The sequence below is a fragment of the Onychostoma macrolepis genome, chromosome 01, assembly GCF_012432095.1.
Source record: "Onychostoma macrolepis isolate SWU-2019 chromosome 01, ASM1243209v1, whole genome shotgun sequence".
NCBI classification, from domain to species: Eukaryota; Metazoa; Chordata; class Actinopteri; order Cypriniformes; family Cyprinidae; genus Onychostoma; species Onychostoma macrolepis.
The window spans coordinates 13,909,823-13,934,764 of NC_081155.1; the positions used below are offsets into that span (position 1 = coordinate 13,909,823).

Consider the following 24,942-nt stretch of genomic DNA (forward strand, 5'->3'; position numbering starts at 1 on the left):
GACACTTGAATAGAGAGACCCAGATGACTGAACTATTCACCACAAATGTTTTAATTACAGCAGCTTCCTATAATCACAATGATTTGATCTTTAACACAAACACAGTGCATACAACTGTTATGCTGCTAACTTCACCTCACGAGTTGAAAATGCTTAGAAAAAAAAAATCAAGACAAACTCAAAATCAAATGCAAACAGGCATCATGAATGAACTGAGTGAGCGACTTCCTGCAGGGATTCATTTATCAGAAGGTGCACAGCACTCCCTGTACAGTCAAATACATGCAGCAATGCTCTCAGGTGATCATAATGACAAGAACTTCATGTTTTGACGTTTCTGTCTTTTTTCACAGATTTTAAATGTTGTTTAAATGTTTTTACAGACTACGGCACAAATGTAAATGCAGTAAACACATTTCAAACTGTATGTTGAGAGTTGAGATGAAAGGAAATCTATCACTAAAACAAATTGCTACAATATACAAGAATAAAAGAACACCTGGCTGATTAAAGTACATCGGTTTACAGAACAAATCATCCTCTACACTTTTACTGAAAAGTACACTAATGTACTGTAGAGATGTCTGGGCGAACTAAAACACATTGGTGTTTTTTTGAGAATAAGTAGTATGCAGAATATGCAAAGCTTGCTTGCTTTGAAGTTCACAGAAATAATTGAAAGTTGAGATGATTTAATTCGGCTACATGTTCACATTGCATAGCAGTGCAAGCGCAAACGCTCTTTAAACCACAGTGGTGTCAGGATATTTGCATACAGTATGGCTGATATGCTAAAACACCTCAAAGAAATGAATATGGCTGCTACTATAAATTCTACAGATCCATATTATGATAAACAAAGCTCAAAAAAGTGATGTGAGATAACAGACAGTCAAATATATTTAAATAACCTAATGAAAAGGTATTTACCTCTAAATAATGTGCTTTTAAAATTCATTAGAATTGTCATCAAATTTAAGAAGATTTTATTACCATTCAGATTTTTGATTCTGATCGATTTAGATAGTTACATCATTTGATTAGTTTTTAGTGCAAGCAAATTAGCCTGAAGCTGAACAGTCATTCCGTGTATGCAGATTTAATCCTAAAAAATACCACAGTAAACCACATCGGTAAGACACTGAGACCACTGATTTGAAAAAAGAAAAAAATTAGATCAATTTAGTGGCATATAGAATCACATTATCTTTCATAAACCATTGCTGAAATGTTTAGGGAAACCACACTGAAAATCCATTTTTAAAAGAAACAAAAAGGACAAACTTCTCTGTATATTACTGGAACAATGAAGTCCCTCCTTCGTTCTGCCTGACATCAGCGATCAGAGGGAACAAGGCAGCCGAGGTTCAGTCACAATGCAGTTTAGCATCTCTGTGCTTTTAGTGTGAGTGTGAATGTGCATTAAAACCCGGTGGAGTGGACACTCGGGACGGGGTAGAACTTTGAGATCCGGCTCTGGGTGGAGGGGTTAAGGCATGCAGACTCCCCGCTCATTTTGAAGAACATTTCCTGTTCCTGTAGCTTACGGGCGAACTCGTCCTCAAGGGCCTGCATGCAGAGGTGTCATGTTCTTAGTAAATGCACTAATTAAACCTTCTTAACATGATTGAAATGTTGAATAGTAAAGGTGCTCTCGGTTATGTTTTGTTGGACTTGAGGTCATTGCACACAGAGTCCGAAATTTTCGCACGTTAAAAAATAAATACGATCTCACATCGTGTCAACCACTTTTACAGATTGCCTCCGAAACTTTCGTCCGTCATAAAAAATATTTGAATCAGGTTCGATTTTCAGAGTTTTTGCATCCGTAGCAAGCATTTTGATAGGAAAGAATGACGAATACGAAAAAGAAAAAACGCATATGAAAATTTCGGACTCTGTGTGCAGGAACCTTTATACTGACACCTAGTTGTATGGATGAAGCATTACATAAAATCTTTTCATAGTCCATGATTATAGATTTATTCTGTGTGAGAAAGTCTTGTAATGGGGTGTTTACAAAGATAACAAAATGTATAATAATTCAACCATTCAGAAGTGTGACTAGGGTTCAGTTCTAGTGTTAATAACAGTAAGTGGTACCTTCTTGCGGGGTCTGAGTTTCTCTCTCCAGTCCTTGAGCTCTGCGCTGTGCTCCTCATCCAGCTCCTTCAGCTTCTGAGTCTCATGCTCAATCAACAGATGGCACTTCTCATTCTTAAACACACAGAAGACACTATTACTTTTGTTTTTATGACAAAGTAACCGTTTTATAAAAACAATGTACTGTGTCTCTCCTACGGTTTGCTCAAGTGCGTACCTGCAGCTGCTGTAGTTCTCTGACGTTGGCGTCGCACTGCGTCTGCAGGTCTCTCATCTGAGTCTCATGTTTCTGGTGTTGATGGTGACGCTCGTTCTTTTGTCTCTTCTCCTCCTGTGCTGCAAACTGTTCATTGGCCACACAAATATACAATATTTACAACACAAACATATTGACTACAAGAAGAAAATAGTCTGTGCAATAAGTTTAAATATTTAGGGATGCACTATATATAATATTATAATAAATATATAATATTATGGAAAAATATTAGATATTTAAATTGGTAACCAGCAATGTTGTATATATAATAGTGCTATCAGCTCATCTTGCAATATTGACTGATATATATCCAATATCTATGGATACCAATTACTTAATCTCTAACAGCATCCGATAACATATATGGCACAGATATATTGTGCCAATATTACAAATTTTAATTAATCGGTACCCATTGACTGCATATATATTTAATTGAGCATGTTTATTTCCCTTAAAGCATAACAAATTAAACCAGCCAATTATTATTGGCAAAAACAGTGCAGAATTCTGCAGAAACAACAATTAACTTTTCATGTTCATGAACGGCAGAGCTAATTATACTATTAAAGGAATAGGTCACCCTAAAATCTGGCCAAAATATGAATAATACATAATCCAAAATAACAGCTCCTAAAAGCCCATCAAAATCCACTGACATGTTTGTTTAAAACTGTTTTGGATAGTTTTTCGCTTATAAACGGTGCTTGATCTGTGCATGTTTCTCTCCTGATTCAGACAAGGTAACTTTTTAACTAGAAAAAGCAATATTATTGATAAAGTACTTGTATTTTAGCTAAGGCTTGAATTTAAAAAAGTCATAATGATGGCTGTGTTTCTTATAAACATACAGCTTTTGCTTCACAAGACTTTAATTGATGGACTCTTATTCTGACGGCACCCATTCACTGCAGAGGATCCATTGCTGAGCAAGTGATGCTAAATTTCTCTAAATCTGTTCCGATGAAGAAACAAACACTTCTACATCTCGGATGGCCTGAGGGTGAGCACATTTTAGTGCATTTTAATTTTTGGGAGAACTATTCCTTTAATCCTTCAGTCTGAACCCAATATGACCTCTGACCTGTTTGACCTTCTCGCGTTCCAGTTCCGGTGTGACCCCTGTGGTCGTGATGCGCAGACTCTTTTTGAACATGGCCATGCGGGTCTTTGCATCACTGCGCTGGATCTTAGGCAGTCTAGTTCTCTCCTGCGTCTGTTTGTTCTTCATCTCCTCTACCAGACGCTGGTTATACCTATGCATCTGCTCCATTTCCTATACAGAAACACATTTAGAGTGAAAACAAATTCATGCCAGAAGAGCATATATAAGACTGATCTGGGAAGTAACCTTCTCGTGTCTTTTAAGCAGCTGGTGTCGCTGCATGAAGTACTGGTCTTTCAACTGCTGTTTGTGCAACTGGTGTTTTTCCTGTAGGTGGCGCTCTTCCAGCTCCCACATAGCGGCTTCTCGGGCTGTAAGAATCAGAAAAAAACGATTTTAGGCATCAAAACATACAATATGAAAAAAGGATATTCCTTTGAACAGCAGTTTATATTTTCTCTCTAACACCCAGGAAAAAATATTTGAATAAATATAAAAGGCTGATGCCCAAAATACATCAAAGTCAACAAAAAACTGGTTTAGCCAATGTTTGAATAGAGAGGTGTGTAAAACAAATGTGCAAACATGAACAAACAAAAGCTATTTTAGTTCTATATATCACCTTCTGAACATCAGACAACACAACAAGCTTTGGGCATCTGAGATTTCAAGTAGGAATTACATTCGACTTTGTTTGAAATGCAGTGGGTGCCTCTAAAAATACTGAGGAGGCCATATGAAGCAGATGCCATGTAATGCATTTAAAAGCAGGATCAGATCAGACCAGACCAGACTGCTAATGGCCACATGACAAGCTACTGCTCACCACACAAACAACTGACTAGTTTGTGAATAGTCTGAACTGCTAACACTGCAGAAGCTGTAAATGAAGAGTTGGGAAGAATGGGAAGGAGACTTGAGCTAATACTGACCTCTCAGGAGCTGCTGCTTGTTGTTGAGACAGTCTCTCTCAATAGTGGCCAGCTCATGTTTGTGCTGCTGAATGATCTTCTTCAGAGCGCTGTCCAGATCCTGCTGCTGCTTCTGAAGAAACTCCTGCTCCTACAAACACACACGCATGCATAACTTTAGAAATCGGGAAAAAAACAACAGAACATTCATTTTGGAAGAATGGGGCGCATTTTGGGAAAAAATAGAGAACTAAAGCAAAACAGAAAAACTTCAAAGTGAACCATTTTTAGTCTTTAGTTTTGGACCAATGTCTTGACTTTAACTGTTAATCACTATTCATTCCTCTAAACAGGCCTAGATTTAAATTACTGATGAATATGGAGCTTATAAACGAGGAGGAAAAAAATTGCAGGCCCAAACTGAGAAAAAAAAAAAAAATTGCAATTTTGTGCTAATGTTGGTCCAAAAATAACGTTAAAAGGCCTGAAATTATTAAAAGAATGAAACTGCTTTAACCATATGAGCTAACACGGTTAATATTTCTTAAGTAGACAGTTAAAAAGAAAATAATGGAAAGCAGAGTTCATGTTCCAAAACACACAGTCATCAGACACACTGCTTGCGTCCTGCAGGGCGGCGCTGGAGAGACTGTGCGGTCACATGAGCCACATTCTGTGAGCTATCGTCAGTTAAGACACACATAACAGATTCATACTTAAAGTCCGCATGAAATCAAAATTGACTATTTACTTTACTTGACTGTCTTGATGTGAACAATTAGTTCACAATTAGTTTGTTTGCTATGAGTGAGAGACACAGAGGAGGAGCGCAAAAATAAAGCCACGCCCTCTATTCAATATTCCGTTTCTGCTGGAAATACGTCACTACACTGGAATAAAGTCTGCAGCAACTTCCGGTTCATGTGGACTTTAAACTGTATGAACAAACGCATCTGAATACAACCAACCAAAACACACCAACACACAAAACTGAGCTGAAACAATTCAGCTCATTGTGCTCGTGTAACATGCACCACATAATCAGAAGTGTCACACTCTTTTAATACACTATAAATTCTTAGTGTCGTGCAAACAAACAGGAATCAAGAAAAAAATCCAGATCTGAAAGAAAGCATTCAATACACAAACTAAAAACGGCCAAAATGTGCCTCATCTAGAAAAACCAAGTAGTGGAAAACCTCAGGAAAGATGTTTTTGGATGTTACCTCCTCACAAGGAGTTTGTATTAGATCCTCCCTAATATGTTTCAGGATGATCGCATGTTTGGGTGAGAGCTCCTGCACTCCCCGAAAAATGTCAGAAAGAGAAAATAAAGAAGATTTGGGTGGATTTTACAGGGTGAAGCTCAGGCAACGTAAATTTTATTTAGTCGAGTCGATCTGGGAGATGAGCTCACAAACTTATTCAAAAATCAACAACAGTATGCATCTTCTGGAAAGCGTCCTAAACTCTTCCATACCTCTTTCTTGCGGTTCTTGAGTGTGCTCTGAAACTTGGAAAGCTCTTTGTCCTGCTCAGCTTTGATGCGTTTGGCCTCTTCTCTGAGGCGCTCGGTGTGCTCCTGCTCCAGACGCTCGATGGTCTGTTTCTGCTGCCGCTCCATATTCTCCACCTCCGTATCATACTGACGCTTCTTACTCTGACAAGACAAGAAAACAGAAATTATAAAGCAGATCTACAAGTATTGCCCCTACAGGGCCCCTCAAAATACTGAGACATAGAAATAAGTAGGTAGAAGACACAGAAGACAGAGAAATCGGTTCCAGGTAATGTAGCTTAAAATACTGACCTTCCCTTAATAATCAGACACAGATTACGCACCCTAAAGATAATGACACTGGTGAGCATGTGACGTAACTCCGCAAGTTTCCTGCCAAGGTTTCTGGGTTTGGCGTCACCACTAGTCTCAGGAGTGCAAACAATGTTTATGCTTCTAAGGCTATTAGAGTAATAAACACCTGAAAATCACATCAACAGGGTATCTTGACAGGCGTTGGTTTCTTATGTGGCAACGGTGCATTGTTTCAAAGTGCCATCTTAAGAGTGATCCCAGTGAATAGTTGTTTGATTGTTCTTGTTTTGATATGATCCAGTTCCAGCAATAAAACAGTGATTTAGATCTTTAATGTCTATGTTTGTTCTTGCTCACCGTGACTTCCTGTTCGAAGCGTTTGTAGATCTGCTCTCTCTGCTGCTGGAGTTTGTTGCTGAGCTGCTGTTGGGCTCTCTGCTCCTCTTTCTGAAGAAGTCTCAGTTCCCTCAGCTCCTGACGCCTGAAACACAAACATTTCACACTGATCAAACAATAAAAAAATAAAGCTTCTTTATTTGCATCTATCATTCCTTGAAGAATCACAGAACCTTTCCATTCCATGAAAAGGTCTTTATAATGGAATAAGATTCTTTAGATAAAAAAAAAAAAAAAAAAATGTTCTTCACACCAAGAACTCAAGCCTTTTTTGGGGAAAAGTTCCCTTTTGGATCCTTTATTTTTAAGAATGCACAGTATTTAAATTACTTTTATATGACTTAATCATTTTTAGCTTTTTATGCAATCCATAAATCCACCTACAAAGGCTGATTTTAAACCATTAACATTTAACTATTTTTAAATGCTGAGGTTTTTTTTGGAAATGGCACTATCCAGTCTAGCAGGATACTCTTCCAGGCAGGAACAGGAAGCATCACATCTGGTGTTGGAATATGAGGGCTGTATCTGTAAACTGCACTTATAAACACTGCACAGGAAACTTTCTGTCACTTTGTAGTTAAAAAAACAAAAACACTCCATGACCTCTTTTATACCGTCCTGCCACGAAAGACGATTGAACACATTAGGCCACTAGCAGTCTGTGTGCATTTACCAAAACAGGTGACGTTGTAACAAGAGGCAGAAGCTTTTACCACAAAATTTCTACCACAGCATAAAACAGGCAGAGCTAAAGTCATTACCAATGAATGCAAATATGATGCAAACATGCAAATCATCTCAGAGCAGTTAAGCAGCTGATGTCTCACCGGAGGAATCTCATCTCCTCGCTTTTGGTGTCATTGTCTGTGATGATCTTGGACGTTGTTACGCTGACTTCCACACCATCCACGATGAACTTGCGAGTCTTTTTCAGAGTCTTTTTCTGCCTCTTGTTGTACTAGAACACATTGAATATTATTAATTTGAAAATGTAGAAATAAAAAAAATACCGTATTGACCCGAATATAAGACGACCCTGATTATAAGACGACCCCCCCCTTTTTCCAGATGTACCTTTTGGAAAATGGCTTTTTGAAAACCAAATCTTATATTTATTTTTTTTTCTCTCTCTCTCTCTCTCTGTAAAACAGAGAACTTTTTCTTAGATTCTTTTCATATCGCATATTTTTCCTATTTTAATTTTTGTTTTGAAAGTATGGTAAATACTGGTAAAATGTACCAACAATGACATTTAAAAATATACACTTTTTGATATACCATAAAAATAACAGGTAGCCCATCTGAATTATATAACATTTAGGCTATCCATCTCATAGTAGCCTACCAAAATTTTATTATCAGTAGAAGTGAAATCTTATTGTAGTCTTCAAATCTGGGTATAGTCTTATGTTTTAAAATCACTTACAGAGGAAGTTTGGTCCCATCAGGCTAACATGACAGTCACGACTCATGCCGCTGTAAGCATTTTCTTTTTCTTTTGCTTTTGTTTTTGTTTTCACTCGCGACCTTTACAACACACATTACATTACATATTTCATGGCACACTCGTTTTATGCGTTTTTGACGCCACCTATTGTGGGTGTATTATTGACATGTCAAAGACTAGACCAGGGGTGCTCAACCCTGTTCCTGGAGATCTACCTTCCTGCAGAGTTCAGCTCCAACCCTGATCAAACACAACTAAACCAACTAATTAGGATCTGAAGGAGCACTTGATAATTACAGACAGGTGTGTTTGATCAGGGTTGAAGCTGAACTCTGCAGGAACAGGGTTGAGCACCCCTGGCCTATACCCTGAATATAAGACGACCGCTTTTTTTCAGATGTATTTCCAAGAAAAAAAAACATCGTCTTATATTCGGGTCAATACGGTATTCCAGATATTTTTCAGCCTTTTAATGATATATAAACACAATATTCATGATACTTTTATATAAGTGGTGTAAATGCGCTTCATTATTTTCCTATTTTAAAAAAAACCCAAATCTAGTTTGGCCAAACAGCCACTGCAGCCTAAAGTTTCAATTTTTTTTAAATGTTTAACTTGGAACCCAGTAACAAACAAACAAACAAATGTTGCAGGCAGGTCGTTTTTAACCAAATTTCCACAAAAATAATTCACAATATATTTTTGCAATTTACATTCAGCCTTTAGGTTTAAAAAGCTTAAGTTTTACAACTTAAACTCAGTTAATAAATAAATAAATAAATAAAGCCTGAAAAAAATATTTAAAAGGTTTAAAATGTAAAACATACTCCCATTAAAAATAAAATTATATTAATTAAATAAAACTATTTTGTTTTTATTTTCATCAAATTTTCACTACATTTACAATTCACAATTTATATATATATATATATATATATATATATATATATTATTATTATTATTATTATTTTTATTTTTATTTTTTCTTCAATCTATTATATTTGTAATATTTAAACATTTAAATAAAAGAAAAATGCCACACTGGGAACATTTTTGAGTGAACTGTTTGGACTGATTTAAAAAAAAAAAAAAAAATCAAACCAGGTGTAACAACACTAAAATTTAAATCAGAGGCTCCACTGAAAAACTTTTATTCTTGCTAGATCACAAAACTAGTGCAATGACAGAAGGCGTTTCTCACCTGCTGAGAGACAGTTCCTGGCTCCTTGGATTTGCTAATAAAGCTGGAGATGGATAAGTTCAGGTCTATGCTGCTGTTGTCAGCTGAAGAACTGATCCCAGAGTCGGAGTCCTCCTTCTTCACATACCTGGGCTTCACAGGGCTTTGTTTCTCCACCAGTTCAGGTTTCTCCTTTTCCTCAACACTCTCTTCTTCTTTCAATGGAGATGTTGGAATAGGTTCATCAGGCACAGCTTGTTTAACGGGTTCTGTTGGTGTCTCCAATGAAGAAATGTCTGATGCAGACACTTCCTTTACGAGTTCACCATTGCCCACCACCTCCTTTACCTCTTCCAGTTTCTCTCCATCAGGTTTGGCTCTTTGCTCCTCTGTTTGGACTACTGTATCAGTAGGAGTCTCTAGTTCTACAGGCTTCTCTTCAGCTTTAGGTTCTTGAGATTCCTCTGGAGATACTTCCACAGCTTGTTCCTTAGATTCAGGTTCTGCTACATCCTCAATGTGGTTCTCGCCCACCTTCAGAGGTTCTTCTTCCTTCTTTATTCCAGCTATACCATTATCATCTGGCAGTTTGGGTGTAGCGACCTCCTCGATCTTCTCAGGAACAGACTCCAAGGTGGATGGCGACTGTGGAAGCTTCTCGTCTTCAGAGCTTCCAACGCTAGCGTCAGATGGTGCGCGTTTGTGTCCAGGAAGCAGCTAAAGGGAAAGATCATTTTAAACATGTTAGCAACAATACTAAAGGAGGAAAAAAATAAACATGCTGTTATGTAATAAATGTAAAGGGTACATTCGACAGGCCAACGGTACGCTGAATATTCATCCAGACTTTGTAGTCCACACTAGATTTAATCTTTCTCTGAAAAGTGTTCCAAATCTGTTAGCGATTCCTATAATCTCTTACCAGGTTTCCTTCATGATCTTCTTCCTCCTCTTCCTCCTTCAGGTCCTCTATCTCCTCTGTGACCTCCGCCTTGGCCTCAGCGATGAGTTCCCGCAGGGGTCGGCTGTCAGTCACACTACTCACAAACGGGTGCTGCGCAGATGAAGGAAACTACCTTTACTACAATAAACATTAAAATTACAAATGCAAATATTAACAAGACAGTAATAATCTGAACATCCAGAAAAAGACGGATTACTCTGTTCCAGATAAATTATTTAAAGCAAGCATCGCCCAACATAATGTACAAGCTTTAATTTCATCTGATATTATTGACAATTTTCAGAAAAAAATTAATTAATTAATAAACACACATATGCTCAAAATGCATATTCATTTTTCATATTGCACAATACAATTTTGTACATTTTACTATACAAAATTGTATTGTGCAATATGAAAAATGTATGCATTTTGAGATTTGCAAAAGATTACATTTAACAGAACTATTAAATTATTAGTGTCTTCAAAGATCTTGAGAAACAAATTCAGTCAAATGTGCAAAATAAAATAAAAAAACAACAACAAGAAATATATATTTTACATGAATCAACCTTCGTCTCATATCATTTTGAAGCCTGTTGGAACTAGTGGCCAAGTATAAATAAATAAATCAATAAATAAACAGTGCCGTTAAATTATTAGTGTTTTTAAAAATTAACTTTGACAACCAAATTTAAATGCAAAAATAAGTAAAAATTACCGTCTCCACAAATAAACCAATATGGTAAGGTGGACAAGAACCACGGCTAGTATGATAACCAATATGATAATGATACACTGTGCATCACTATTTGGCATTAAGAAAATAAGGCCTAATTTAGGACCATTAAGATTTATTGCATTGTCATAAGATAAGCCAAACAGAAAATGCCTGAAACTCAAGTGTTCAACAGACAAGAGGAAAACGAGCACAACAAAATCAACGTCCCATGAGGATACTAGTCTCCATTTCTTACCTTTCTTGGCTTTGAGACCTGCTGCAGACGGTCTATAGCTGGTCTGAGAATGTGCAGCTTCTTTGATATGATCACCTTAATTGGAGGAAAACTCGAGTTCTGTATTTTCAACCCCATTCAGCCTCTAACTGCAGTGTTTAGCGCTTGCGAGCGAGCGTGTGCGCATATGCTCGCCGTCAGTGCTAGGCTGGCCTACTTAAAGCCTCGGAAAGAAAATCTCCTTTGCTGACGTCAATTCTTAGGATGAGGGCTGGTGCAGAAAGTGCCTGACACAGACAAACTTATAAATGAACAGCTGCTGATTCATGTGGCAAGAAAGGCCAACTAGAGCAGCAGGTGGACGAGCAGCAGACCAGGGTGATGGTAAACAAGGGGCTTTTACGCTGAGAGACTGCTGCTATTCTGACTCAGGTTAGGTCAAGTTTGTGAGGATGTGGTCTTAGATTATAAGGTGAAACATGTCAGCTCACCTGAAGAAGCTGTGCTGTGCTCCACCTGTTGTCCACGTTCTTATCCAGCGCATGTTTCAGGAAGTCATTAAACTCAGGAGACCTGCAGAAGGATGCAGAGAGAAGTAATTAAAACTCTGAAATAAAAATGCATAAAATAAATAAAAATTATACTGCATAATCATATTTGTCTACAAAACTAATTTCAGGCATTTAAGCATTTAATTTTTGAGATCATGAGAAACCAGTGTTTCCAAAAGTATACATATATATATATATATACACATGCACATTTACACACACGCATATAAACACAATTTTTCAATTAATATTAAATAATACATACACAATTTTTATTTTCTGTATATTTAATTGCAGAGGCTCACTTGCCCTATTTCTACATTTAGATTATCGTTGCTGTCATTAATAGCTTACTTAAAGTTAATCACTGAAAACACTAATATTTAATATGAATTAAAATGAGGTAAAATACAATGAAAAAAGAAAAAAATAATAATTAAAAAACAAGTAAGAAAATGTAAGAATGAAATGATAAATAATAAAATGTAATTATAAAAACAATAACAATTTACTTATACTAAAATTATTTTTATTATTATTATTTTCAAATAAAAAAAAAAACCTTTTGTAAAATACCATTTTGAAGCCTGTTGGCTCAGTAAAATAAAAATGTGGTATAATTAAAGCCTTTATGTACAATTTCAATCAAAATTAAACTGCATTATAACATTTAAAGGTTTGTTTGTGTGCATTACAAGGCATAATTAATGCATTAAAACTACTTCTATGATGCATCTATAATGCATATTGTCTAAAGAATTTCAGTAAGGTGTCACCAAAAAGATTAATATATATATTAAAAAATACAAAATGCAAAAAACAGTAGTCTGTGTCATACTATTCACACAAATCACTTGGTTTTGTACCATTTTGAAGGCCGCTGGAGAGTAGGCGGCTCAGCTTTGGCGATCTTGAGCAGAACTCTCATTGGGTTCATCTCATGGTTGGGCGGTTCGATCTGGGCCAGCTCGATCAGAGTGATTCCTAGAGACCAAATATCTGCCTTATAGTCATACGGCCTGTCCTTAGACGTCTCACACATCACAACCTCTGGAGCCATCCTGGATAAAAGACAGCGATATCAGTGTGTCAGCAACATCAATGTGTAGCTTCATTTTATGAAACTCTAACTTGCCAGTAAGGGGTTCCAATGAAGGAGTCTCTTCGCTGGACGGTCTTTGTGTTCTTGGCAGACACTCCAAAGTCCGCTGAAACACACAGAAAATGTTCTTTTTGGGAAACGTTCTGCCTGAAAAGAGTGCTTGTGCCATCTTTATATAAAACAAACAATGTCTGTCTTGATATTTTGTTGTCTAATGCAATGACATTCAGTAGTTTCATAAACCTGCATCACAGAATAATTTACATCTGGTCACTGACGTAAAGTTTATTTTAGCTGTGGTTTAGTCTGACATGTAAATGACCCTCCTCAGTTCTTCTCTGTATCTTTCTGCGTCTCTCCACTGTGTTATTATGTAACTGTAAAACTGCTCATCATCTGAAACGGCTGAAATCTCCCGCTGCACTAGGTTTTATGTAGCTGATGAGCAACAAAAACTAAAAACACTTCACTGTGAATCTGATAATAAACCTCCTGAGCTGATTAACTAGCTGCACATGCACAGAATCTGTAGAATCCGCCCCTCTAAACGCTCCCTACAACCCTACTCACCCAGTTTGACATCTCCGTCGAGAGAGAGCAGGATGTTTCCAGCCTTCAAGTCTCTGTGGATCACCTTGTTGTCATGCAGATACAGCAGAGCATCCAGAGTCTGCTTACAAACCACCCTGATCTGCGGCTCCGTCAGAGGCCTTTCCAGCTCTACACACACACACACACACACGCACACACACACACACACACACACGTATGAATGAAGAGGGAAATGCTTACATACACAAATACACTCATACGAAGATTTAAGATAATTTCCATATACTATTACAATCATATTTTCTGTTTCCTAACATTCAGTTTTGAGTCAAATTAGTTGCTGATTCTTAAAGGGATAGCTCACCCCAAATTGGAAATTCTGTCATTAATTGCTCACCCTCATGTCGTTCCAAACCTGTAAAACCTTTGTTCATCTTCTGAACACAAATTAAAGATATTTTTGATGAAATCTGAGAGCTCTCTGACCCTCCCATATCGGTAAAATAGTCCACGTGACATCAGCAATTTATGTTATTATTGTTTTCTTTGCGCACAAAAAGTATTCTTGTAGCTTTATAAAATTACGGTTGAACCCCTGATGTCACATGGACTATTTTACTGATCTCCTTGCTACGTTTCTGTGCGTTGATAGTGGTAATATCCCTGCGGTCTATGGGAGGGTCAGAGAGCTCTCGGAATTCATCAAAAATATCTTAATTTGTGTTCTGAAGATGAACGAAGGTCTTATGGGTTTGGAACGACATGAAGGTGAGCTTTCACTGCCATTCAAAAGTTTCGGGTCAGTTAGAATGAATTTTGTTTAAAAGTCTCTTTTGTGCATTTATTTGATCAAAAATATAGTAATATTGAGAAATATTATTACAATTTAAAATTGCTTTCTATTTTAATATATTTTAATATTAATCAAATGTATTTCTGTGATGACAAAGCTACATTTTCAGCTTCATTACTCCAGTCTTCAGTGTCACATGATCCTTCAGAAATCATTCTAATATGCTGATTTGCTGCTCAAGAAACATTTATTATTATTATTATTATCATCATCAATATTTCACAATGTTGTATCATCAAAAGTTGCACTGTTTATATCTTTGTGGAAATAGTGATACTTTAAGGATTCTTTGGTGAATAGAAAGTAAAAAAAAAAACAGCATTTATTTGCAATAGAAATCTTTTGCAACATTATGCAAGTTTTTACTGTCACTTTTGATCAATTTAATGCATCCTTGATAAATAAAAGTATTAATTTCCAGAAACAAAAATCTGACTCTCATTCTACAAAAAACAAATCTATAATGAACTGATTGCTTTAACAGGTCAAGCAACCAGTGTGAATAATCAATGCGCACTTAAAGTTCAACTTCGCCTTTAAGAATTAAATGTGTTTTTGACTAATGACAAGGAACTGGTTGTTATACGTGACCTTTTCCTGATGCAGTCTTGCATGTTAAATGCTTTGTGTGAACTCACCGAGCATGACAGCATCGATGGCTCCGCCGGCACAGAACTCTATCAGGATCTGCAAAAAAGAAACATTGAGAACATAAAACTAGGTCTTTCCTAAAACACAATCACACTGTTTTACAAAAGCATGGCTGCTTACATTACATTGCACAAAACAGATTGACTGAGATTAGCATACTGTCTTTATTTCCCAGCGTTCACCTGGGCACAATAGCAGCATTGTGTTTAGTAGACAAATCTGTTTATCCTATTGTCATGAACGCACCTACATGCAGCCAGTGGTTTAAAACACAGACAAGCTGCACTCACTCAGAGACCCATTGTTCATTGAACTCATTTATTCTTGTGCACATAGGCACAAACAACAACATCTAGAACTCTCACTCAGCGTTTGTGGCAAATCGGTGGATAAAACCAGAACTCCAGTTTAACAACATCCAAACCTGGAAAGACTAGACCACATTATTACAAAACAATTCACTTCCCAGGGCTGTGATTGGTCAACAGCGCTGCATTGCAGAGTCATGATTGGTCACAGAGGCCGCTGAGTCTTGAAGGCTTTTCTTGCTCCTCAATATGGAGAATGACATAACAGGATCGAGCGAGAGAGGCCTGTATGAGCACGAGGAAGGATGAAAGCTTTCTGTACATTAGCGCAGCGCCAGAATTGAGCCCTTTCTGTCCTAATAGGATTAGAACAGGAGAGTTTCCGTGAACAGCAGGCGGATGGAGGGGTCACGGCTGGGGTCATCTGAAGAGGATGGGCAGGTACTGGTAAAGACTGCTCACACAGTCACTACTAAACAACAGCAGTGTTTCCTGCATCGCAAGTCAGGAGTGTTATACATTATATTTTAGGCGAGTTGTGAGCTTAAGAGAAAAACAGGTAAAATACACTACAGTTCAAGATTTTATTTTATTTTATTTTTTTGGGGAAATTATGTAAAAGTTTCCATTTCAAATAAATGTAATTCCAACTGAACTTCCTATTAATAAAAGAACACTAAAATGCTAAGTTTTTTTTTTTTTTTGCAATACAACATTCAAAATTAAAAATAGTTGTTTTTAAATTGCTATATTTCACAATATTTTTAATACAGCCTTGGAGAACACTTTTTTCAAAACATAATAAAAATACAGACCCCAAAACTAAGAACAGCCATGTGCTGTATATAGTATATAGCACTAGAAAAAAATATATATATATTGTAAAATAACCTAGCATTCAAAAGTTTGGGGTCAGTATTTATCCATTTATTTATTTGTGAAATAATTCAATTGGTAAAAAAAAATGCTATAGAAAGATATAATGCTATAATGCTTTATAATGCTATAAAAAACTTCAAATGTTGTTCTTTTAACCTAAAAAGTATCACGGTTCTCACAAAAATAAAGCGGTCTTCAATATTAATAACAATAAGAAATGTTTCTCAATCATCAAATCAGCATATTAGAATGATTTCTGAAGGATCATGTGACACTGAAGACTTGAGTAATGGTGCTGAAAATTCAGCTTTGCATCACAGAAATAAATTACATTTTAAAATACATTCAAATAGAAAAAAAGCTATTTTATATTGTAATGATATTCCATAACACGCAGAACCCAAAAAGTAATATATTGACAAATTATCAACAAAGCTTTTACAAATTGTATTGTCCTCACTGACTCAGAATCAGTGCAGTTCTTTTTAATGAATCAGAAGAGACATCGGCTTAAAACATAGACTGAATCAGTCTAAAAATGTACTACTACACTAAATAACCATGGATTACTTGCTTGCTGACTATTAAGTTATGATGTTAGACTCAAAATGAGCTCAAATGTTTGAATGAAAGTGCAAATGGCTTCAGCAAAGAAACACATGAAGCTTTCAAACAGTGTTGACGTCTGATCCTCACACTACTGATGCAGCACTCAGAACAGTCAGCGTTATTCATTCTCTCGAGCGCTGTGTCACTGTGGGTGAGATGTTGGTTTAGACTGATGGCAATGAGAACACAATAGCCTACACAGTGTGCTCATTTAGTCTCAGAACTACAATGGCCATACTCAACGCACAAGAAGAGGCTTCCTTTACAACTCTGAAGTATAGGATTCTGTTTATTCTCACTGATCCCAGTGTCTGGATTTCTATTAAGCCTCATATATACCACAAAGAGAGGCCTCAATCTGTATGTGGACAATGAAATTGACGTTATCTAAACTTTTCTACTAAAATATAATCAAATTTAGAGGAAACTATTTCACATGGAAAACTGAATGGCATTATTGATACCTATGTGTTATTTATTCTGCTTAAGCTATAAATGGCTGATGAATAATCCAGTTTAAACATTCATTGAATCACAGCTAAACCAAAGCCCTCCAATATCTTTATACGGAAATGGGTGAGGTTAATATATCAGTCTATTTCCTTGTGTACGGCAGGTTCAGAGTAAAATATGCACACCTCTTCCAGTACGCATTGTTCAGTGCACAATGAGGCAGATGAAGAAAACAGGCACTGACTGAGAGGAGAGGTAAACTAACAACTGAGTACTCATGCCTGTGCTAACTGTGACAAAATGCATTGACTTTGATTCTAAAAAGACTTGCTTTTCTGGTAAATCTCATGAAACATTTGAAGACCGTGTCCAGGTCATACACTGTAAAAAAAGTTGAGCCAACTTAACATTTTAAGGCAACCAGCTTCAGCAGATTTTTGAGTGAAAATTTGAGAATCTCCCACAAAAATAAGTTGAGCAAACTCAAAAATGTGCTGAAGCTGGTAAAAATAATTTTTTAAAGTAAGTTCGCTCAACTTTTTTTTTTTTTTTTTTTACAGTGTATTCACTTTTAAATCAAACTAAACTAAACCATATTTTACTTGAAATGGAACTTAATTTGAGCACTACCGGTAGAAATTCCCCTAAAAATTGGTCTGAATTAAAGAAGATCATTTCCAGATTTATTTGGCAAGGGAAAAAACCCAGGATCAAATTCAAAACATTACAGCTCCCAATGGAGGAAGGAGGAATGGCGTTACCCAATCTTAGGGATTATTTCTATGCAACCCAGACTAAATCTTTAATTAACATATGTAATCCAACATACCAAGCTAGGTGGAAAGATATCAAACTCGAATGACCCCCCAATTCAAGCATTATTGGTACATAAGAGTTTAGGAAGATTTATAGAAAAAGTCCAACTAAAAATTTGGAATACAATAAAGGAAGAATATAAATTAGATCGTAAATTACAAATAATTCAATGGTGTGCCTATGACCCTGAATTTAAGCCAAATAAGGTCTTAGGATAAAAAAAAAAACCTCACACCACAGAATATATTAAAGAAAAATGGGAAGAATTTTGTAATATCGAATGAGGAATGGATTGATGTATGTAAATTCCTGTGGAAATGTACTAATTCTCGCATATGGCGGGAATTTGGGTGGAAATGCCTTATCAGATTTTTTTATTACACCAAAACAGAAAGCACATATTGATGGAGGGGACACCAAATGTTAGAGACAGTGTGAGTTTCGGGAAGCCAATCACTGGCATATATTCCGGGAATGCCCAGTGACAAAAGCCTTTTGGGCGGAGCTTCATAAAGCAGTGGAAGGCATTTTTAAGACTACACTGCCTTTGTACTTTTCCACATTATATTTAGGAAATACAAATCTCCAGACAAGATGGCCTGAAAGATACCTATTTGGCATTCTAACAATTGCTGGTAAAAAAGCACTTATAAGGCGCTGGTTGCTTCCTGAACCCCCCACAATACAAGAATGGATGGATATTGTAAATGATATTCATGTTACGGAAAAGATCACTTTTTCCCTTCTTCAGAAGAAGAATGTATTCAGAAAAGTTTGGTCCAAGTGGATCGAATATGTAAGGCCATTACGGCCAGACTTTGTGGAGGTATAAAACAAATGACCCTTCCCTTCTGAATGGAACATTTTATTATGATCCCCCTTACACATCCTTTCTACATCAGAAACTAACGGACTTTCTACCACAGACCAAGAACAAACATTTAACATTATTTAAATTTTGACCTCCCCCGAACCATTAAAATGATTATTGTTATTAATAATATTATTTTATTTTATTTGTTCATTTGTTTATATTATGTTTTTTGAAAAAAAAAGAAAAATTGAATGGCAGAGAAAATTGTAACTACATTTGTTTTGAAATAATGTACTGTTCTCTATGCTGCTACATCAAAAAAAAGAAATTAAATGGAGCTTAATTTGAATGTATGGCAGTATGACACTGACAATTATGCACTAGAAAAATCATTTTAATTGTATATTATAGGGCTGCAAAATGATTAACCACATTCAAAATAAAAGTTTGTTTACATACTATATGTGTGGACTGTGCATATTTATTATGTATATATAAATACACACACATGTATATATTAAGGAAAAATGTATAACGTAACAAATGTTAGATTTATATATAAAATATTTATCATTTATATGTAATATAAATTAGATACAAGTATAAATATATATATATATATATATATATATATATATATATATATATATATATATATATATATATATATATATATATATATATATATATATACAAATATATTTTTAAATATACACATGGTGTGTGTTTGTATATACATAATAAATATACACAGTACACACACATATAGTATGTGAACATAAACTTTTATTTTGAATGCAGCCCCAGTATATTACACTACCGTTCAAAAGTTTGGCATCAATACGATTTTTTTCAAGAAATTAACACTTTTTTTCAGCAATTACACATTCAATTTATTTGATATTATTTGATATTTCAAATAAATGCTGTTTTTTGAACTTCCTATTCATCAAAACCTGAAAAAAAAAAATCATGGTTTCTAAAGAAATATTAAGCAGCACAACAGCTGATAATAATCAGAAAAGTTTTTAGCAAATTAGAATGATTTCTGAAGGATCATGTGACACTGAAGACTGGAGTAATGATGATGAAAATAAGCTGAACCAACACAGGAATAAATTATATTATTAAAAGAAATCAAAACAGTAATAATTTTATTATAAAATTCAGTAATATGCAATAATTTTTACAATGTTACTATTTATTTTTGATCAAATAAATGCATCCAGGTGAGCATGAGGCTTCTTTCTAAAGCATTTTAAAGATTCTGACCAACCCCAAACTTCTGAATGGTAGTAGTGTACACCATTAATTTATCATGATTTATTTAAAGGTCCCCTGAAGTGCCTTCAAGCACGCAGCATTATTCTATGTGGTGACATAATAGAGTGGGGGAACTATGATGTCACTTTGTAGGCAAAAACCCGGAAGCGAGTGCATTTTAACGTCCGGTTCCATCGTCCCAGAGTCAATGGGTTTTTTGAATGGGATTTTGGTTAAATCCCTTAAATAAGGTCCGTGGTTCACACAAGCTCAAGATACTTTCACGTTTTATTCTACGACATAAAACACACCAGTCTCACCACACTCGTGATTTTTTTAAACTGTTATGTTTCTTAAAAAAGACGGTTGCTAACAAGTTGCTAAATGGGACTACAGGCGCTGTCGGAGACATTCAACGTCATCACGCCGAACAGTTTATCAATTTAGTATTTTGCAGTTGTAGTATAATTTGTAATACAATTTATTTTAGAATAACCAATGAATAGTTTCCCGCATTTTATATTGTTGTTCGACAATGTTTTTTTTGCTTTGTCCCGAACATGTCTTCGGAGGGAAGAAGCTTGTTTTATCGCTTTCCTACTGATACAGACTCTGGGTTCGTACTATAAGGTAAACTCCTATTACGATTATTACATGTAAACACCACATTTACCGGCTTTACGTGGTGAAAGTGAAACTTTAATGATGCATAGTGCTTAAAGCCACGTTAAAAATTAAATGTTTACGGCAACATGGAGCTGTTAGAAAGCATATAGGATTTCCTAGAAGCAAGGGTAAAATAACATTTTGTGTAACCACCCTAACAAAACGAGAGCTGAAATGTGGTACTTTGTTCACTAAAATAAGTTTAATCTTACCATATCCAAAAACTCGCTCACTCTGCTGCTATTTAAAAGATTAAATACGCGGGGATACGTTTTAAATTAAAATATTCATATTAATCAATATTCACTTTTAATGCACCTTATTTCAAAATGTACAGAAATACGGGATTTAAATGCCCTTTAGTTAAGATTATTTCATTTATTCACTATTTCAGTTTTAGTTTGGCTCTAGTTTTGTATTTATTCCAGTTTATATGAAACGGTTCATGTAGCATGGATTAAAATTCATATACAGAGTAAATCCTTTTCACGGAACATTTTAAAAATAAGTTTGAAACAGTTGTGGGGAGCACGGTGGTGCTGTAGTTCATTTATAGCCTAAGTTTAGCTTTTCAGTTCTGGTGCTTTTATTTAGGCTAGTTATATTATTATATTATAAAAGTTATATTATTTTGTGAAGATTATCTTGATGGACAAAACGTGTAAGTTTCATGAACTATGATTGAACACAGAGCTTATTTTTTGCGATTATCCAAAAGCCTATGGAAAAATCCCATTGGCTTTTTGTCGAGGAACCAGTTTCATGCTAACCGCCGATCCGCATACAAAGTGACGCCATAGTTCCCCCACTCTATTTCAACTGAAAGAGGAAGACAGGGCGGAGCATATTGAACAGCCCCGCCCCCTTTTTTAAATTAGCCAATAGCGTTTCGTTTATATCTGTTCGGGCCAGAGCTGTACTTGAACTCGGTAAAGCCGCATTTTGACAGCAACAGTCTAATAGATTACCCCCTAGATTCAATATGAAACTCTTACTAAAACAAAATAGTGATTATAATCATACTGAGGCTGTGTGGTTTTAAAGCGTTTATGTCGACTCGCGCATATGATCCGGTCCGTGTGATCGCGTCTCTGGAGCCAAAATCCAAATCAGACTGTGCGTGAAACCAGACCCAATTTTCCCCAATCGGAAGCATATTTACACTGTCTGAATCGTTCCCTATCGCCTACATTGTGCACTACGTGCCATTCACTGTACAGAAAATACTAACACTGTAACAAGTGATATAAAAATGATTGCATGTTCTTAGTATTTGAACCTTATAGTTTCTAATGATCATACTGAAGTGAAGCCGGATTGAAATGACCTGAAAGCTGTCTGAGGCCACTTCAACCTTGTTGTAAACTTCCACTGCGCAGGAAGGAAATGGCTCGAGTCAACAAGAAAGAAAGCAGGATTGTCTCCTATTCCTTTGTTCTATGTCTTTTCTTGTAGAAAACATGGGTGATGATGAGGCAGATTAACATTAAACAAGATGGGCCAAATAATCTTTGTTAAAAGTAAGATTTCAAACTATTGCTGTGGAAAACACAATCAAAACAAAATCTGTGTAACAAGGAAACAACAAAAACTAAATCCACACTCACCCACAGTTTGCTCTCGTAGTAAAACGCGTCAAGCAGCTTGACAATATTGTGATGATCGCATGATGCCAAGATGTCGATCTCCACCATGTAGTCCTCCAGCTCATCTTCACTTTTGGTGTCAATCACCTTTGCAGCAGCAAAAATGCCTGTCTGCTTGTTTTGAGCCTGAATAAAAAGAAAATTATATTTCAATATAAAGTTTATTTATACATAGCTCTCTAAAATATTACTCATACAAGTAAACAACTTTTAGGGTGTGTACAATATAACATTCAAAAAAAGCAAGACGCAGGCATTTCAACAAATATTTTGTTAGTGATGAGAATGAAAATCTGTATTAATGGTAGTAAACTGTTTATTTTTATTAGGTTATTGTTTATTATACACCTTCTAAAGTTAAAACTTCCTGATGAATCAGACATAAATGTTTGAGGAATGGCATGTATAAATACATGTGTAGACTATGTATGATTCAACACATGATCTCTTTTAATAACTAGCAAAACAAAGAGGAAAAAACTATTAATTAGACTCATGCAGTCAGCGTGACGCAGTCCACCTTTCAACAGAAATCCTATTCAGTGTCATTCACAGTAATGAGTCTTTCTGCTGCGCAGAGCAACGAAGGTCACAGAACAATTCGACCCAATATAAAGCTTTTGCAAATGAGTGGTAATCTAAAGTATTTAGAAGCTAACGTGATTCAGTAGTGAAAAATTAACCAGGTCAAAGTCTGCTGTTTATTGCAGGACGATTGTGAATGAAATGTGCAGTGGTTTTTGATTGTATTTTGCCACTGTGTGTGATGCAGTTGCTTTTGATGTATTTGACATGTTATGAAGACATTTAATTTGTAAAATTCAAACTTTGACAATGTAAACTTAGAATTAAATAAAAAAAATACATATACAATTTGTAATGCAAATACACATTTCTCATAAAATATGAATGAATACAATGACAACAAATAGTAATAGTATTGAAAGTGAGTTAAAATTATTTTAAAAAGTCCAGTGTCTCTAATTTATGCAAATATTTAGTAAAAAATATACATATACATATATATATATATATATATATATATATATATATATATATATATGTTACACAGTCTAATTTTTAAGGGTACTAAAATGATTATAGCCACAGTCTAAAAAGAAACAATCTTTTCTTTAACATATTTATGGCTGGTGAATATATTTGTCCAAACAATGGTAGACTGAAAAAAAAATGGAAACTTGTCTGAAAACAGTCATTATTTCTGTCTGTTTAGTGCCCATAGTGGTGGAGCTCCAACAACACACAAAACCACACTGTGACAGCTGAAAATCAACAAACTCCACTGTCCTAAAACCCCCAGACCTCAATGCAAATAATCATTAGCGAGCTGACTAAAAAACTACTATTTACAAACCATCGCCATCAAACTTTGATGCAAGCATGAAGAAGTTCAAAAGACTGTATAGAGGTTATGGCCTTAGACTTAATCTCCAAATCACCCTATGCCACTAACAAACTAAGAACCATTAAGCCTTATAACAGAGAAAGCATTGAAGGGAACAAGACCAGAAAACAATCAAGCAGACTGGACACTACAGGATGAGGTCACGTGAATGACAACCAGGGTTATGTGCTTGATGATGTCATGCAAGAGGTGACATCATAAACCTCAAAGAATTCAGACACTTTTTGCACTTTCATTAGTTTGTGTACTAGATAGATATCAATATAGCAATTCCATTATAAGTGCATTACATGTAGGTAACCCTATATCTATTCATAAGAAAACTATTGGCGTCCAAAAATCACATAAGATAGATATAAACTCTTACAGCAAGAGAAGATTAATACATTTCTTTGTTTTTATTGTACCTTGAACACCTTTCCGAAGGCTCCATCCCCCAGTTCTCCCACAATCTCCCAGATTTCCTCCGGATTTGTGTCCCTGTGCACGTGATCATATTGCTTCTTCTTCTTCTCTGCGCCCAATTTAAAGATTTTGCGGAAATTAAAGAAGGACATAGCCAGATCCCGCACGTCTCTTTCTCTGGTCGGTTGACAAAGGGAGATTTCTTTCAATTAATGTCTAAACAGGCGTAAATCAATGCAACTGCTATTGCATTCCCATTGCAATCCAATACTATTCAGTCTCTTGTCTAATCAGGAAATAGTGTTGACATGTTCGTCTTTGCACGTTATGATCGGAGAGCTCGGTGTGTTACACTAGCAGTCATTTAGTGATCAGTATGCCAATGCAATAATGCACAGACAAAGAAAATTCCTGATTCTAGCTATTCTTTGCTCTGAGAGTTTAAGTCCAGAAAATCATATTTTCAAAATAAAAATAAATTATTAAAATGCATGAATCTACTGCGTGTAAAGGCGACCTTGAGATGAATAAATCCTTTCAAGGTAAATCATGAGGATGGTGTTGTTGTTCCTCGGAGTTTCATGGATCTGATCCGTAAAAACATCTAGTTATTTCTCTTTCTCTTTAAATAAAGTCTGAGGAGAGGCTGATAAAATGTTTGTATCTCCGGTACAATCACAGTCCTCACAGATCGTACATCCTCCGCTCCTGGGTTAAAAGCGAAACCGCTCCAAACGCGTGAAAACGCACAATAGTTTTTGTTTGGAGAAACTATGCGCCTTCTGTGCGTGCGCGCGCCCTCTCTAATCTAGAGGATTGATGTCGCTGT

The 24,942-nt window shown here is 35.8% G+C and overlaps 1 protein-coding gene across 2 annotated transcripts; it reads right to left on the reverse strand.

Annotated features, from left to right (window-relative positions):
* Positions 1 to 33: 33 nt before the first annotated feature.
* slkb (STE20-like kinase b) lies at positions 34 to 24,925 on the reverse strand. Of its 2 annotated transcripts, XM_058776446.1 has the most exons (19): positions 24,116 to 24,925; positions 22,244 to 22,408; positions 14,816 to 14,864; positions 13,343 to 13,492; positions 12,806 to 12,878; positions 12,537 to 12,731; positions 11,611 to 11,692; positions 10,143 to 10,274; positions 9,242 to 9,937; positions 7,418 to 7,548; positions 6,549 to 6,672; positions 5,859 to 6,038; positions 5,605 to 5,676; positions 4,400 to 4,529; positions 3,714 to 3,838; positions 3,447 to 3,638; positions 2,321 to 2,446; positions 2,104 to 2,217; positions 34 to 1,569 (listed from the first exon to the last, which is right to left on the reverse strand). In XM_058776446.1, the coding sequence occupies exons 1-19, from the start codon at positions 24,263 to 24,265 to the stop codon at positions 1,423 to 1,425; spliced, it is 3,033 nt and encodes a 1,010-aa protein (XP_058632429.1). In that variant the 5' UTR covers positions 24,266 to 24,925; the 3' UTR covers positions 34 to 1,422. The 2 variants fall into 2 exon arrangements, with proteins under 2 accessions (XP_058632429.1, XP_058632437.1); XM_058776454.1 differs by lacking the exon at positions 5,605 to 5,676 and having other exon boundaries at positions 24,116 to 24,924.
* Between the last annotated feature and the right edge of the window lie 17 nt (positions 24,926 to 24,942).